This window comes from Argiope bruennichi, chromosome X2 (genome assembly GCF_947563725.1).
Source record: "Argiope bruennichi chromosome X2, qqArgBrue1.1, whole genome shotgun sequence".
NCBI lineage: Eukaryota > Metazoa > Arthropoda > Arachnida > Araneae > Araneidae > Argiope > Argiope bruennichi.
In genome coordinates, this window is record NC_079163.1 from 112,038,850 (window position 1) to 112,055,647 (window position 16,798).

The following is a 16,798-nucleotide window of genomic DNA, read 5'->3' on the forward strand; positions in this document are numbered from 1 at the left end:
TTAGTAAATTACACCAAATAATTTTCTTCATTTCCTTTTGGATCACCATATATAAGAATTTTTTTAATTATAAAGGTTTATAAATTTAAGATGATGTATCATTTATATTTTTAGACTCACTCATAGTCAGAAAATACTATAGTGAATTGTTTTTAAATTTTTCGTTTAGGTCGAAACAAAAGGTTTCATCAACGACTTTGTTTTTAAAAGCGGCAAAATTCTTTGTTACGAAATACTTGCTTCGTATTTCTTACTTTTAGCAAAATCCAATAAATTCAATACGAAACCAGAAAAAAAAGTGCTCCGTCTTATTTTGCTTTTTAATTTAGGAGTTATTTAAAGAATTTTTCCTTGCCTATATTAACCGTTTCATTTTCAATAGGGTCACACGTGGTGTACCATTTGTTGTTGAGTCATAAAAATTCATTTTAATGATTTAAGAGATGGCAGTGAAGCTTCCGTTTTCTGTTGCAAAATGCTTTTATAAAATATTTATTTTGAAATTTGTGAAGTGGGGTATCGCTGAATTTATTACTCAGAAAATATTCCTGCTGCTTTGCCAAATGCTTTCTACGTTATAGTTTTGAGTTACGACTTGAAATCGACGCAAAAGAGACGTCGTAAATTTTCTTCTTCCGAACCTTCTGCAGAAGCTCGAAAGATTCTCAATCTTTAGTCTTCAACACATTTTTTTAGAAACATGTGCAGAGACCAGATTAAACATCTTTTTGTTTCTAGTGAGTAAAAATTTGAATAAAAAGTTCATTGCTAAAAAGGAATGTTAACAGTGAAATTATTTTAGCGGAAACAGTCAACGATAATTAAAACAAAATTTCTTAGAAGAAGAAATGATTTGGAATCAGATCATGAACTAAATATTTTTCTCCGATTCATATCTTTATTCCATTTAACTTCAAATTCTCATTTCTCAATTTTTGAAAAAAAAAACATTTCTGATAAAACTTAGTGCAGATCGGTGTAGACAGCAATCAGTGGTGATTGCAATCTTATTCTCAGAAAAAGAGATTTTTCTGAATTCGGTCATGAACTAAATATTTCTCTCTAGAGCATTATATTATTCTAATTAAAATTATGTGTCCATTATTAGCCAATTTTCGGAAAGATATTTCTGATAAAATTTGGTGTTAATTAGTTTTTGAAATAATGCTTGAAAAATAAAATATAAATTGTATTATTGTTTGATGAGTATTTGCATATTTCACGTTTTATGCTTACTTTTTCTTTAAACTCGTGTGTGTAATATTTACTTTTCCTTTTGTATACTTAACTTACTTTTGTGATTATTTTTTCCTTTTTTATATACTTACTTTTTATTTAAATATATACGGGCTTTTTATTTAATCTTCCCTAACAATTAAATCTTTTTTCATTTGACGATCGATTATGGTTTACCAAAAAATCATCGAAAATAAATGAGTTTCCTTATCAATATTCTACAACATATTGTAAATTAAAATTGCCTTTCAGCTTTCAAACAAGTTGCATTAAATATGCAAGTTGTTGCAAGTATACAGATGAACATTTAAGTGAATTTAAATAATTAGTATATATAAGTGTATATGCATTCAATTTTTGCTGAAGTTCTGCTTTCTAATAAGTTGCATATTTTTGAGTGATCTATCCAAGCTAGTTAAATTTGTGCAATAAGCGCAAATGCAAGAAAGTAGCATTTAGATTTTATTACGTACAACATAGTTGATAAATTTAAGTATGTAAAAAATGATATGAACTTAATTTAAGTTTTTCATGATAAGTAATTATTTACTTATAAATTTTTCAAAATTAGAAAATATCAAAACGAATTACACATTTTCTCAAGTCGATTTTAAACATTTATTTTAGTAATTCTTGTATGATGCAATGAATTTATATCTTCACATCTTTGTTTCCTATAAAATGAAATATCTGGGTCTGTTTTTCTTTTGTTTATCTTTTTATATCACATATTTATTTTCCACACACTTTTACTTAATTTGACTTGTATCATGCTAGGAATGAAGCGATTTTTGTAATCGATTTTTTATTCATTTTCTGATACGCTAGAGGTTTGAAATTTTGTACAGTTGTGCATTCTCGATGTGACTTCATTTTTTTAAAAAAATTTCATAATTTCAGTATCAATTAATCTATTAATTAAAATAAATTTTAATTCGTGTAATTTGTACCACCTGGTAACGAGTTCTAGAGAGCAATTACTTCGATGATTTCATAATATTTGTATTCATAATATTGAACTATAAACTAAAGTCTAAAATGGAAACAATAATTAAAAAAATATATGATTTTTCGTATATGTATAAAAGTGCGTTTTTAATAACTGTTTTTTATAGAGTTTATTCAATGCATTCTTGCTTTCTGAGCTCAAAATATTGTATATCGTTTATATATTTTCGTAAGTCCTTAGTATTCATGTGCGGTATGATTAATTTCATTTATATATCATATTAATGAAGTCAATTTAGATAAATTAAAAATGTTGATAGAAGACAATGATCTCTAGAAATGGTAGAGTGATGTAAAAAGGTGAAAGTTATGGATTTTTTTAAAGTTAGGTATATTTTTAATTTAATTTTATGGAATATAAATTTGGTTCTACAAAATTAACAATAATTAATAAAATTGTACTTGTTTTTTTAACTATAACGTTTGACATGGCATATCATTTAATATTAATGATGAAATTTCAGTGAACAAATAGTCTGTATTTCAGTGTCAAAATTTGTTTGAATTCCATATTTTCTTTTTCCAGTTCATAAGATTATATACGTAATGTTAAAATAGATAGAATTAAAAATCAGACTAAACAGTTAAAACCAACCAATTGTTTAGAAAAAAAGGATTTATAATATCAGAGGTAGTTTTGTTTTATTCAAACATATTAAAAAGTCGTGTCATTACCTTACTCCAACTGTCGGAATATTGATTGGAGTTTTATTGCGTCAGAACCTAAAATGATTATGTTACAACAATCAGTTAAAAGCCAGCCATGGGATAATGAAGTAATACTTCTTAATCAATGATTAAGACTTCAACATGCTATGATGCTGCTTTCAAAATTTCGAATAAATTTTAACATTCATTATTAATTTTACATTATTTATATAATCTATATAAACTATTGTCTTTTCTTTAGCTGTTATTTTTCCTTGTATGATGATATTAGCTAGCTCAGCTAGATCATAGAGTAGATTTCAAGATCATTAAGGAAACCCTAGTGTTAGTTACGCTTTTTCGCATTCTGATATAAGTTATTCCCCTATTTAAAAGGGATCCCGATGAACGGATTCGGAAATTTGAGCTTTCTCATTTTAAAATCTCTGGTTTGAGATTCATTACCATCAGGATTTTGGTTTGTATGTCGGTGTAGAATATGGATTGTATGTCGGTGTACAATATGGATTGTATTTCGGTGTAGAATATGGATTGTATGTCGGTGTACAATATGGATTGTATGTCGGTGTACAATATGGATTGTATTTCGGTGTAGAATATGGATTGTATGTCGGTGTACAATATGGATTGTATTTCGGTGTAGAATATGGATTGTATGTCGGTGTACAATATGGATTGTATGTCGGTGTACAATATGGATTGTATTTCGGTGTACAATATGGATTGTATGTCGGTGTACAATATGGATTGTATTTCGGTCTAGAATATGAATTGTTTTGTGTATCAAATCACCTTATGAGAATCATAGTGACACAACTCCCTCTATCCCCAAAATCGATTTTTCTATTGTCAGATGTCAGATGAATCTAAAAATGAAGGTTATTGAATGAAATGAAAATTAAATGAATATATTTTCACACACCAATCAGACAAAAAGATATATAAACTCCTTGCCTCTCAGCTATAAGGAAAGAATGATGTTTGAAATGCATTTTCTTCAGATGATATTTTCGGACTTTCGCCGCTGTGATTCGTTATAGACGAAATAGTATTCTAGCGTTGGTGCAAATGTATTGAGATGCAAATAAAGTGTTCATTTTCGCCATTTGACAACTGTTTAAAATCATATGAACTGCCCTGTATATGATTTGTTAATCTAATTATAAAGAATGATATTAATAATAAAATTTTTGTCTTTAATTTTTGTATATAAATTGGATTTAATTAGAATATTATAGACTGAGTCATTTTAATATATCTTTAAAACTCTCGCTATAATTTAAAAAAAGATTAGAGTTACAATAATTATTGAATGTATGTAATTAGTTTTGTTGAAACCTGTGAATTAGTAATTTTTTTTTCAAAAAACGCAAGAGTTTTCAAACAATTTTAGTTACTTTTTGGTTTATTTACTCGAACACATATGAAAGAACTGCTGGTTGCTTTTCTTTATTTTTACTTCATATGGATAAACAGTGAAAGATACAGCAACATGATATACTTCAGAAGTATTCGTAAGAACATGTATTCTATTAATAATCATAAAGAATTGCGACTTTCCGGAGTGGTGTACTTTATCCACGAAACTAGTTGAAGTCGTCAACCATGATATGTAAGATGATTCCGACAAAGGTAATTTGTTTGAAAATAAAATTTTGTGAAAAGTTTTCACTTGAAGAATATGAAATTACACTGTTAGGTAATTTAGGAGTTTTGATGTGAATTTAAATACAGTGCCTTCACAAAGACTTCAAATATATTTTAAAATTACAATTTTTGGTTTCTATCATGTTCTAAAACATTCAAGTGTCCCGATTTTCTTTGACAGTACAGGAATTTGGAATGTATGCGTCACTATTCAGCTGTCATTTTTAACAGAAGCAATAGATAAAATAATAACACACTTGACTTAACACGAGCAAACTGAGGAACATTTATGTTTTATAAAGAATTAAGATTCAATTGGATGAAGAGAGTATGATCGTTATATTGAAACTGGAAGCATTCCTTTCCGTGCTAAAGATCCTATGTTGCGTTTACCATCTTCGTTAAAAGCCGGTAACTTCCCATTACGAGCCAAAGCAGCAATGTTGCGTTTATTTTCTCGATAACTTTGTCCCGGCAATTTTCCATTCCGAGCCAATGCTGCGATATTTCTTTTATCTTCTTGCATTTCACTTGAAGATGTGTTATCTTCCCATATCGATTCATCATCTTCTCGTTTCATGTTTGGATAGTTGTTGAAAGGAAGTTTTCCGTTTCGAGCCATTGCAGCTAAATTTCTCTTCATATTGCTGAATGGCAATTTACCTTTTCGAGCTAAAGCAGCAAGGTTGCGTTTATCCTCATGAAAATCGCCTTCTGCTACGCTTTCATCCCATTCAGAATCTTCTTCACTCCGTTTACCATTCGGATACGAACTGAAGAGCAATTTTCCACTTCTAGCCATAGCCTGTATATTGCGTTTTTCATTGCCATAGCTATTGTAGAGCAGCTTCCCATTTCGTGCCATGGACTGTATATTGCGTTTATCATCTTCGGTCTTAGTGAAAGGCAGATATCCATTTCGAGCCAAGGATTGTATATTTCGTTTGTCCTCTTCGGTCTTAGTGAAAGGCAGATATCCATTTCGAGCCATGGATTGTATATTGCGTTTATCCTCTTCGGTCTTAGTGAAAGGCAGATATCCATTTCGAGCCAAGGATTGTATATTGCGTTTGTCCTCTTCGGTCTTAGTGAAAGGCAGATGTCCATTTCGAGCCATGGATTGTATATTTCGTTTGTCCTCTTCGGTCTTAGTGAAAAGCAGATATCCATTTCGAGCCATGGATTGTATATTGCGTTTGTCCTCTTCGGTCTTAGTGAAAGGCAGATATCCATTTCGAGCCATAGCTTGTACATTTCGCTTTCCATCTTGAGCACTAAAGGAGGATAGTAATCCCTTTCGAGCCATGGACTGAATGTTACGTTTTTCATCTTGATTTTTTGTAAAAGGCAAGTTTCCGTTTCTAGCCAAAGCCTGTACATTTCTTTTGCCATCTTGATAACTGAAGGAAGGAAGTTTACCATTTCGAGCCATAGCCTGTACATTTCTTTTGCCATCTTGATAATTGAAGGAAGGCAGTTTACCATTTCGAGCCATAGCCTGTATATTCCTTTTATCAGCTTGGGAAGCGGAGGAAGGCAGCTTTCCGTTTCGAGCCATTGCTTGAACATTTCGTTTTTCATCTACACTGCTATAGGAAGGTAGTTTTCCATTCCGAGCCATGGCTTGTACATTTCGCTTATCATCTTGATTACTATTGAACCGTAAATTTCCATTCCGGGCCATTGCCTGTATATTGCGTTTCTCATCTTGGTTACTACGGAAAGGTAAATTTCCATTGCGAGCCATGGCCTGTACATTTCGCTTATCATCTTGATTACTATTGAACCGTAAATTTCCATTCCGGGCCATTGCCTGTATATTGCGTTTCTCATCTTGGTTACTACGGAAAGGTAAATTTCCATTGCGAGCCATGGCCTGTACATTTCGCTTATCATCTTGATTACTATTGAACCGTAAATTTCCATTTCGGGCCATTGCCTGTATATTGCGTTTCTCATCTTGATTACTGCGGAAACGTAAATTTCCATTCCGAGCCATTGCTTGTATGTTTCGCTTATCGTCTTGGTAAGCATTAAAAGGTAGCCTGCCATTTTTAGCCAACGCTGCAATATTGCGCTTCTGTGGTTCAAATCCATAGACTTTCTTGCACCTTTTGTACTTTGGTGTCACACTGGCTGTTTCATCAATAGTATTATCGATTTCATCATTGTCGCCATTATATCTGGAGTCGTCTCCGTAAGGATATGAATCATCCCTTTTACCAGCACCCCACATCCTCTGTGAGTGCCATATGGGTAGCCTACCTGACCTTGCTAAGGCTGCAACATAGCGTTTCTTCTGCCAATTCGGAGTCAATTCAACTACTTGCTCCTCATCACCATCATGACAGTCTATTTCACCTATAATATCAATATCATTATCCTCATTATTGGTTCCTTTGACAAGAGTATTTTGATCGTTATTGATTCTTTTGGCACCAACTAGTCTGGACTGCAACCGTCCATATCGAATGGCATTTAATCTTCCAAGTCGAGCTAATGTCGCCACGTTTCTTTTTGCCTCCATACTGGAAGTGTCTCCACTGGATTCACTGGGATCATTTCGATTGATTGATGCAAAACTTGGCCTTCCTCGAGATTCAAAAAACGCTCCGATGTTTCTCTTATTCTCTGAAAGAATAAAATTTGGATATCCCATCTGTATTTCACTGTTTCCATATGAAGATGAATCTTCTGTAGGAGATACTTCGTTGGAATCTTTTTTCTGAGCAGTTATGAACTTTGGCAATCGGTCATTTTTCGCAAGTGCGGCAACGTATCTCTTCTCTGTGGCGATGTCATCATCTGCCTGAGAATGAAATATTACCTATAAAAGAAAAAATATTATTATATTAAGTGATTTCAAAAACTAAAACCCTCTTTCATTTAAAAAGCATTAAAAATATAAAAAGTGCATTTTTAAATTTAATTTTAGATAACCACCGACTACAATGTTTTATCCATTTTGAAAATTTTTTTTCGGATGCAAATAGAAGGAAGTGCAGTTTAAAATTTACAAGAAATAAGATTGGACAGCTATTTTAATGTTCCATATGAAAATTAATAAATAGAACATTTTCTGTATTAATAAGAGAAATGGTGATATTCCTGATAGAAAACATGATTTGGATATTTTGTTGTCACTTTTTATACAATGCTAAATCTGCTCAACACTTTTTATGCAATGCTAAATCTGCTCAAAGTGATTAATGAACAATTTTAAGGATAGTTTATCTGTCTAAAATAAAAAATAAGTCTAAAATAAAATATAAAATAAATTAATTCTGTTTCAAATCAATGAAATGGTCATGAACAGTTTTCATTTACATCTTCTTGTAAACATATTTAGTGCTTGATTAAAGATTGCAAAAAAAGTTGAAAAGTTGAAGCTTAAAGTTGAATTTTTATTTCAAAAATTATCTGTTGCTTTCTCAATTATCTATACCGAAACACACCCTGTTTCATGGGATAAACGTTAAGATTTTCAATGCAGAATTTTATATAAAAGATTGGAGTTAACAACGATCAGCAAATATAACTAAAAGCAAGAATGTATAAGTTTGTTTAACATTTTTTGTCATTAAAACAAGAAGAAGAAAAAAGAGAACACACAATGTTGTTCGTTTTAAAAATAAAATTACTCAGTAATAGTACAGACACTAAGTAATTAATCATAGTAAGTAATTAATAGTAGTCATCTCAGTAATTAATTTTATAGCATCTACATTTGAGAAACAAACTTTTCCTTGGTAATTAATTTCGCTAAAATTAGATAAGAACATTTGATATATTGTATAATGATGCTTAAATTAATCGGATTTACCACCTCAAACATTATTCCCATGTGTCATATGAGCATTAATTATTACATTTCAAACTTATATGTTGAAATGAAAACATTAAAAGACGTTATAACTTGATACAAAATTTACACATATATAATACCTCAAGTATTATATATGCGTAAATTTATATATAATAATTTATATATGAGGTATTATATATAATCAATAGATAATATATAATGCCTCAAGTTATATATATGATCTATTGATTTCGTAATTAAATCAATAGGATAGCGTATTCCTTAAGCGAAAGATATTATTTAAATAGATAATAATTAAAAACATTTTAAGGTTAAAATTCTTCAGGTGTCATTGGTAATTTGAGCTCGACTTTATCTATTAAACATGCTAAAGGATAACGTACATTTTTTTCTTTTAGGAGATCAAAGAAAAAAAAAATTAAGACACCAACAGATGAATTTATTTTATTCTTTTATTTATCATTGATATTTTTCTTAGGTATATTTGATATTTAATTTTTGGATTTATTTTTGATTTTAAAGTCAGTGAAACCACAGTACAACCTGTTGCTTTTTGCACGTAAAAGCTAAATGGATTCTGATTTACCTAAGAACTATCTCCCTCATTCGGCGAATTTAAAATTCATAAATATAAACAAGAATAGTGCTGATGATATTTTATTTAAATTACAACCACTAAATAATTTTGAATCTACAGAGCATCAATAATTAACGAAACATTTTTTCCCCATAGAATTCGCAAGATTTCAGCAAAGTTCATTTGGGATTATTGCAATAAAGATTTTAAATTCTTTGCTTTCAAATTTAATCTTTTAATTTTTTCTTTTTTCAGGTTTAAATATCTACCAGTTCTTTAATTTATCTCATGTTTTATGTATTTAAAAAAAAAGCGCTTTTCATTTTCTAATAAATATTAGTCTTTCATTTTGAAATGTTAATGATGTTTTATTTTTAATATTTTTCATTTATATAAGGTATTAAAAATTAAAATATTAAAAATGTTTTTCAAATTTTGCATAGGTAATTTTCATTTTAATTAATTCATAAAAAAATTAAGCATATTTCACTTGAAAATCAGAATACATATTTTTATTTTATTATTTTTATATTTCATATTTGAAAATTATATGAAAGTGCACACATTGAATCTAGCAAACTCAACTATTAGATTATCGCTGTGTATTTTTCATTAAAATTGATTAGTCATAACATTTTCTTAAGTATATCCATGCGTTGGACGATAAGACAATTATATCTACTAACGGAAATAGAATTTCAGAATTTAATTTCTTTCTTAATAAATGTCACTTTTTTGAAAATAATATTTGGGTAGCGAAAGTCTTCCGAATATTTTTTGAAAAATATTCAGTAGACTTCACTGTCAAATATTCGCAACCAATACCCAATGGCGACCAATTTTCTACCGAAAAGTGGTCACCATTGGTAAAATTTTGGTAGATTTTTTTTTCATGAAATTTGTAGATGAACCTTGGTATGGAATATGATGTCATTTCTTTAATCCATTGTAGCAATTAGATGTTGTTTTGCGAATGGCAACCAAATATTAATTTTTTTCTTTAAGCTCATTATTTTAAACTATACCTAACTATGTGTATTTTTGATATAGACTTGAATCAGCATCGTTTCATTTCACAGCTGATTGTTATTAATTTAAAAACAATGACATTTTCTAAACGTTTATTTTTTAAATCATCCCATTTATCTCAAAGATGTGCAATCTGGAGCTGATTTCCCATTACACAGCAAAGGGAAATCATCTCCAAATTGCAGTTTCAATTGCCGAAGCCATTTCTTTTCTCTTGTTAAAATCTGATCTTTCCTATTTAGAATATCTGTATGGACGTGTATGGATATCTGTAAGGGCAGGCGTGTCTTGTCCATTTGCCAATTCCTTTTCTTTAATAATATGCTTTTCAGCTGAAGTAATAAAGAAAACGGTAAAGCATCCTCGTTCCATATTGTGCAGCCATGCTGAAGATGATAAGGAAACAGCTGCAGTCAGGCTGGCTAAAATGGTAGTCAGTGGAGCAAAAACAATTTCTTACGGCCAATTGCAGAATTCTTTGTACTAATGGTAATTGAACAAGTTGATAACTGCAAAAGAAGTATTCTGAATGATAAAAACTACTGAGTAGTATCGGGAAAAGAAAAGATTTTTAGAATATTTTTACGTTACTGATACAACTAATACTTTTTCCTCATTTCATTTATTTTTACGTTGATGATATAAAGTTCTTGTTTGTATAATGCGATTGTAAGAATTTTTAAAAAATGCCGTGTTGTGCGAATACGTATTATATAAAATAAAGGAAAAAATAACTAGCACAAAGTTGTTACTAAGGTTTCAAAACTAAAAAAAAATATTCTATAAGTTAAAAATATTCTGCAGTTTAAAGCTAAAAAAAATCGCCGTTACCACCGTCTTTGTCAAAAATATGACTTTTTAATGCTTATTAAATAATAGCACGTTTATCCTTGATAAGCACAATTATTCGAAAATTATTCAGTGTAATATTTATTATTGTCAACAAAATAATATTACACAACAATTTTCAAGTTAAACTGTAAATTGCAACACGAATTTAATAGGAATAATAAGAGGAATCGAAATAGAACTCTCCCAAAATGCTGAGAAAGGGTTTATCAGAAGTACCGATATTAATGTATAATTTAATATTTATAAATTTATCTAAAATATAATGTAAAAATGGAATAGTTTTAAACTTCGAAGCTTTGTAAAATGATTGCAGTGCTCGCATTATCCCACATAACCTTTAGCTGCAAAGCTTATTGTGTAAGACGGAAAAGGCATAAATGATACGCAAAGTAAACAGTTTAAAAATTGTATATTATATTGCTATCGCATCTGCAATTAAAAAAATACACAAACTTTGAGCATTCAGGAACAACAGTCGTAAAAGTCCTTTAACAATAAGGGTACATCGGCTGGTCCTCAAAAAGATTTAATTAAACGTTTGAAAATGAACAATGATGAGTCATTCAATGAGATTTTATAATTTAATTGGCGAACTATTCATTGAAATTATTACAAAACAACTGTACCCAACAAGTTGACAATAAGTATCGGAAAAGATATGTAAACAATATCGGATTATTAAGCTTTAATTAGTATTTTCATCAGAAAATTTGATGAAATTAAAAAAAAATTATATAGAACTATGAAATTGTTAATTATTATCGTATATTTTTATAGTATACAATTTCATAGTATATTATTACAAATAATTTAAACTTTCTTTTATTAAATAAAAGGCACGTAGCAAATTAAGAAAGCAAGTTTTAGAACTTAAAATTATATATGACAACATTGAGGGAATGTTTCATGCGTTATTATATCGTACAGACAATGGATTACAAATTTTTAATTTATAAATCAAACGTTTATAAGCTTTTTGATGAAAATTGCTTATTGTGTAAGGGTTTGAATCGTGAAGTTGAATTCATAACTTGTAACTTTGTTCAGTAAGTAATTTGATTAAGTTCCAAATAATTTAGTATTGTAATTATTTGTAACTTTAAAGGAAAATAAAATATAGTATGAATGCAATAAAATGGGTAATAATCTGGATAAAAAATTAAATAAAATATTATTAATTTAAATATTTTAATTAAGTTATTTTTAATAATAACTTAATCAATATATATATATTTTTGGAATGTTAAATATGTAATAGGAAAGGCTCATGTCCATAAAAATATATACTAAGCATCAGCTGCTTTTGATATTTAAAGTTGATAATGTAAATTTATTTCTTCCTCTGTTCTCCCAGTTTAGAGCTATCTCAATTTCACCATAAGTAATCCATTTTTTTCTTTTAAACAAAGAATCAGACCAAGGGAGAAAAACTTCTTTGATAAATGCTTATTTTTGTAAAATGGTCGGACAACTTGGATTTGATTTTTCAGTATTTTCGGTATTATGCCATATATATATACGAGGATAAGTTTTAGGAAAAATAAAATTATGGCCTTAAGACATTTATTTTAAAAATAATGAGTTTTACCTATAAAATGTTTGAAAATCCTTTGGTCTTTTGTTAATTGCTTTTAGTAATTAATTATCATAAAAGAAATCTATTCGAAAAGAAAGACTAAATTTAATACGATCTTGAAATTAAAAATTAAACGCTACTGAACAAAGAATCATCTGAAAAATTTCAAATATATTTCCCTTGCGGCAGAACTCGAATTTTCTCTAATTGGTCGTTCAACGGATTTCGCTCAATTGAATGAAAATATTCCTTTAAATTAAATATTTTTTTTCATGTTTCTTTTTGAAAATTAGAATAATTAAATACGAACAATGCTAGAGACATCGGTTTTCGTTGTAATTTCAGTTGGAATAAAATAATTAAGTGTATTCGTAAAATGCAAATGCAGAAAATGATACTGTAAGAACTGTGCACATAAAAACGGTATAATGTTTCAAACGAGTAATTATTTGGTAATAAAATGTTTTATAAGAATTGATATGTTTTATCTCAATGGAGTTAATCATATTAATGTTCCCGTTTTGAAATAACGCATTTTAATTTTAAAAGTCCCAGAAATAAAATGTTGGGTTTATATCTTTATTTCTAAATGTTTTGAAGTATTGATACCTTATAGGTACATAAGATTGATAAGGAAATCCTAATAAAACCGAGTCAGAAATCTATTTGAATTTACGTTTAATTCAAGGTTTGGTTTTGGTCTACCCCACGATGATCCGCTTACCAGAAAGGGTGTAGGACCCTGAAGGTAGCCGGGGAGACAGGTATTATTTATCTATTGAATGGCTTAGAGTTATCACCAGAATATGAGCACTAATTAAGGGTATATATTATAATTCAATTGACTAAAATAAAGTATTTAAATTAAATTGTAATAATTTAATAATATTTAATCAACACTAATAATTTAATATCTCATGGTTTATACATATTCTACAAAAATATGATGAAGCTAATAAATAATTTACAATTTAGAAAATTTTTTCTGCGTAATTCCAGTTAATTTCCACTTATATATAACTATGCAATATTACACAATCGTCAAGGAATGCAGACACATTTTCCGTACTATCAAGCAAAAACAAATTCATTCTATGCAGGACGACTCATGGAATAAACTCTCCTCAGTCATCATTTCATGCCAAGGCAATTAAGCTAATCTCCTTATTTACATACGAAACAAAGTTTCTGAAACCGACTAATAACTCCCACAATCACATCTACCTTGAGTTCTTATTTTATTCTCATCATTATCAGGATGAAAGCAAAATATCTCAGCCGGAAACTTCAAAGAGCTTCTTAATCACTGTCCCCATGATGCGTTATCGGAACTCGACCGCTTCTATTATTTATTAAGAAGAACCGAGTAAGTGATAGCCTAATGAAGCAGAGTTATCGTCATTCTTTGTACTAGAATTGCATTGTCTGTTCAAGATAAAGCTTGACATGCAACCTAATGATCGCTGGATCTGTTGTCAACAGATAGGGGATAAGCTGTGGAGAGAGAAAGATGATGGCGGTAGCTAATAAGGAGTGTCTAAAAATGGATCTTCACTGCGCCACTTCGGACTAACTCAAAATGTCACAGCTTGTTCGCTATTAAACTTGGAGTCATTATGCGGTCCCAGCTGGGTTATCTTTACTTGTAGATTAAAATTCAGTTATTATCCCGATATAGGATTAACATATAAAGGTTATATAACATATAAAAATTTAATAAGTAAGGAACAACTTAATATTTTTATAATAATTTTTAAGAAATTGTTCATATAAAGGTAAATTATAAATAAAAAAAAATCCAAAACGCACTTTTATTAATATTCTAAAAACTGCAATTGTTTTTCAAAAATGAGTGAACTAACTCATCAACATAAAAGACTGAAGCGTGATCGAAATGCTTTAAGAATATTGGAATCATAATTCATAATATATCATTAGAATACAACTATTGGTATGCAACTAAAGGAGATCAAGTTAAAAAAAGAGTGAACGTATTATTTTTGTATAAAAAAAATAAGGAAAATATTTTTCAGAGGGGGAAAAATTTTTAAAGATTAATGACTTGAACAGTCAATACAAATTTTTAACAACCTATTATCATTTACGGTATTTTCAATGTGTTGAAAGTGCGGATTAAATTTTAAATGAAATTAATTTTTATAATTAGTTTTTTTCTATAAAAGAATAAATCCTGCTAACTCAATTTAACGATTCATGTAATTTAAGACTAATCATCTAAATTATTTTCAAACAGTTTTCACTAATAAGTATTCATGTTTTCTATTGTTGAAAGCATAATAGTTTTATAAATGACTTCACATTTTCAACACTATCTCAAGTATCCTTAGGTAAAATTCTTAAAAAAAGCTATTTTTAAAATCTATAAGTCAATAAAAAAGCCCTTTCTCCATAATTTAAAAACAAATATCCCCTTCCCGTAAATTGATTTTTTTTAACTTCTTTTCGCATAAAACGCTGTTGCATTGTTCCTTTTTAGAACAAAAAAATATTGGTTACTTAAGTTTTTAAGACTTTTTTTCTCGCTTTATTCTTTTAATCACCGAAAAATTTGAAAGGGTGGCTTTTTAAGGATAGATTCTAATAATTAACTCTATAAAAACTGCTTATCTTTAATAATGGAAGGTCACACTCTGAACTAGTAATTTAGACGCAGGCCTGAAGTTCTTTGAAAATTAACTTCAAGTAAAAAGTTGAAGAATGCAGCATACAGGAAGGAATCTGCCAAGACTTTAAAAAGTTATCCGATAGAAATGGAATATAAAGGCCTTTATGCTGTCAGCTTTGATTATTCTCAGTTCTTTCTTTAGAGGGCAATTTCAATGCATTTTAAAACAGATGGATTTAAACATCAGTTTGGTCTGATTTAAAATATTCCTTTTATTTTATATTTATTTTGGAACGCTAATTAATATGGCATTTTATTCAAAAGTTCAAAGTCTACGAGGAAAAATATATAACATTTAATATAGCAATGGAATTCATAGAGATGCGTTGTTAGCATGTATTAAATGCTTTACTATTTCTATTCAGAATAATAGTCTTAAAATAAGTAAATAATTAAATAGGTTTAAAAACACTCTACTTTTATTAGTTTACTAAAACATAAATGACAGTTTTTCCTATCAATAATGCGGAATCAACACAAAAGTGTAAAAACCTGTGACGCAGAGCTTTAATTGTATTTATATAATTTTTTTTAATTAGTGCCTTGAAATACTCTTTCTTATGATATTTATTCTGGCTTAGTTTTTTTATGATATTGTTTCCTACCACTCACGATTTAGTTCGTTCTCTTTATTTTTAATAAAAAATTTATAATAAAATAAATTTATCTCCATTTTACAACCAGATTGTGTCACTTATGGTACCACAATTTTATTAAATTCTTCGATTAACTGATGATTAAATTTTTAAACCTTTGAAATGCGGTCATATCTTTAAAATACAAATTATCATACATGCGCAATATTTCAGAACTCTAGTATATAATTTAAATAAAAGCGTTAAGCGTCTAGTTAAATAAAAGCCTGTAAAATAATCATATCTGGAAAAGAGATGGACAATATGTCTCAGAATTTGTCTTTTGACAGAAAAAATATATTTGTTTTACAAAACTCATTAATACTAGCCGCATTTGTCAACCAACTTAAGGATTCGCTTTTTAGCTGTTAAACGATTTATATAGAATGCAATTTTTAAAAATGTCATCTTGTTTTTTGGAAAGACTGAAGGATATGAATTGAATTAGTCTACTGCAAATGAAAAGGGCATATACTACAAATAAAAGAAGAAGTAAAAATTTCGAGTTTATGCCCAAAGAAAGCAATTTTGTTATTTTAAATCAAAAGCACGCGTTTAAATGTTTTGAGTGAAATTAATGGAAAAATCATAACATTAAAAATATTATTGCAGATTGTGCATCAAATCAAATTTTAAAAAATTATTTAAAATAAAGGAAAACTTTATGAAAATAAAATTGATATCATTGAAAAAAATATTTTTTTTTTGCATTTTAAGCTGTTGTAAAAATTATTTTTATGAGATAATACAATTAGAAGACACGAAAATCAATTTCTATTGACAAGTCATACCGATTACCCATTTGGCGAAGGTTAAGCCTCTTCTCGCACTTCATATAGCTTTCTACTAGACTCCTATTTGTGTCTTCTAAGTTTCTTTTGTATTTTCTTTCCTTAGAATGAATGGAGTTTTTAACGACTCGATGAGGCAATATTTAGCAGCTTCTTTAATTAGCTAAGCGAAGTGTTGAATTAAACGTAGATGTAAAAACGGTCAATGAAACACATATACATATACTTATTTATATTTGACTTTTGCCATGTGACGATAAGTAAAA

At 28.9% G+C, this 16,798-nt stretch overlaps 1 protein-coding gene across 1 annotated transcript in view; it reads right to left on the bottom strand.

Annotated features, from left to right (window-relative positions):
* Positions 1-4,354: 4,354 nt before the first annotated feature.
* The window catches only part of LOC129960221 (uncharacterized), a 114,886-nt gene continuing 102,442 nt past the window's right edge, over positions 4,355-16,798 (bottom strand). Inside the window, exon 2 of the mRNA XM_056073470.1 lies at positions 4,355-7,387. Within this exon, the coding sequence (XP_055929445.1) occupies positions 4,898-7,387 (2,490 nt within the window). The 3' untranslated portion in view covers positions 4,355-4,897. The remainder of the gene's footprint in view (positions 7,388-16,798) is intronic.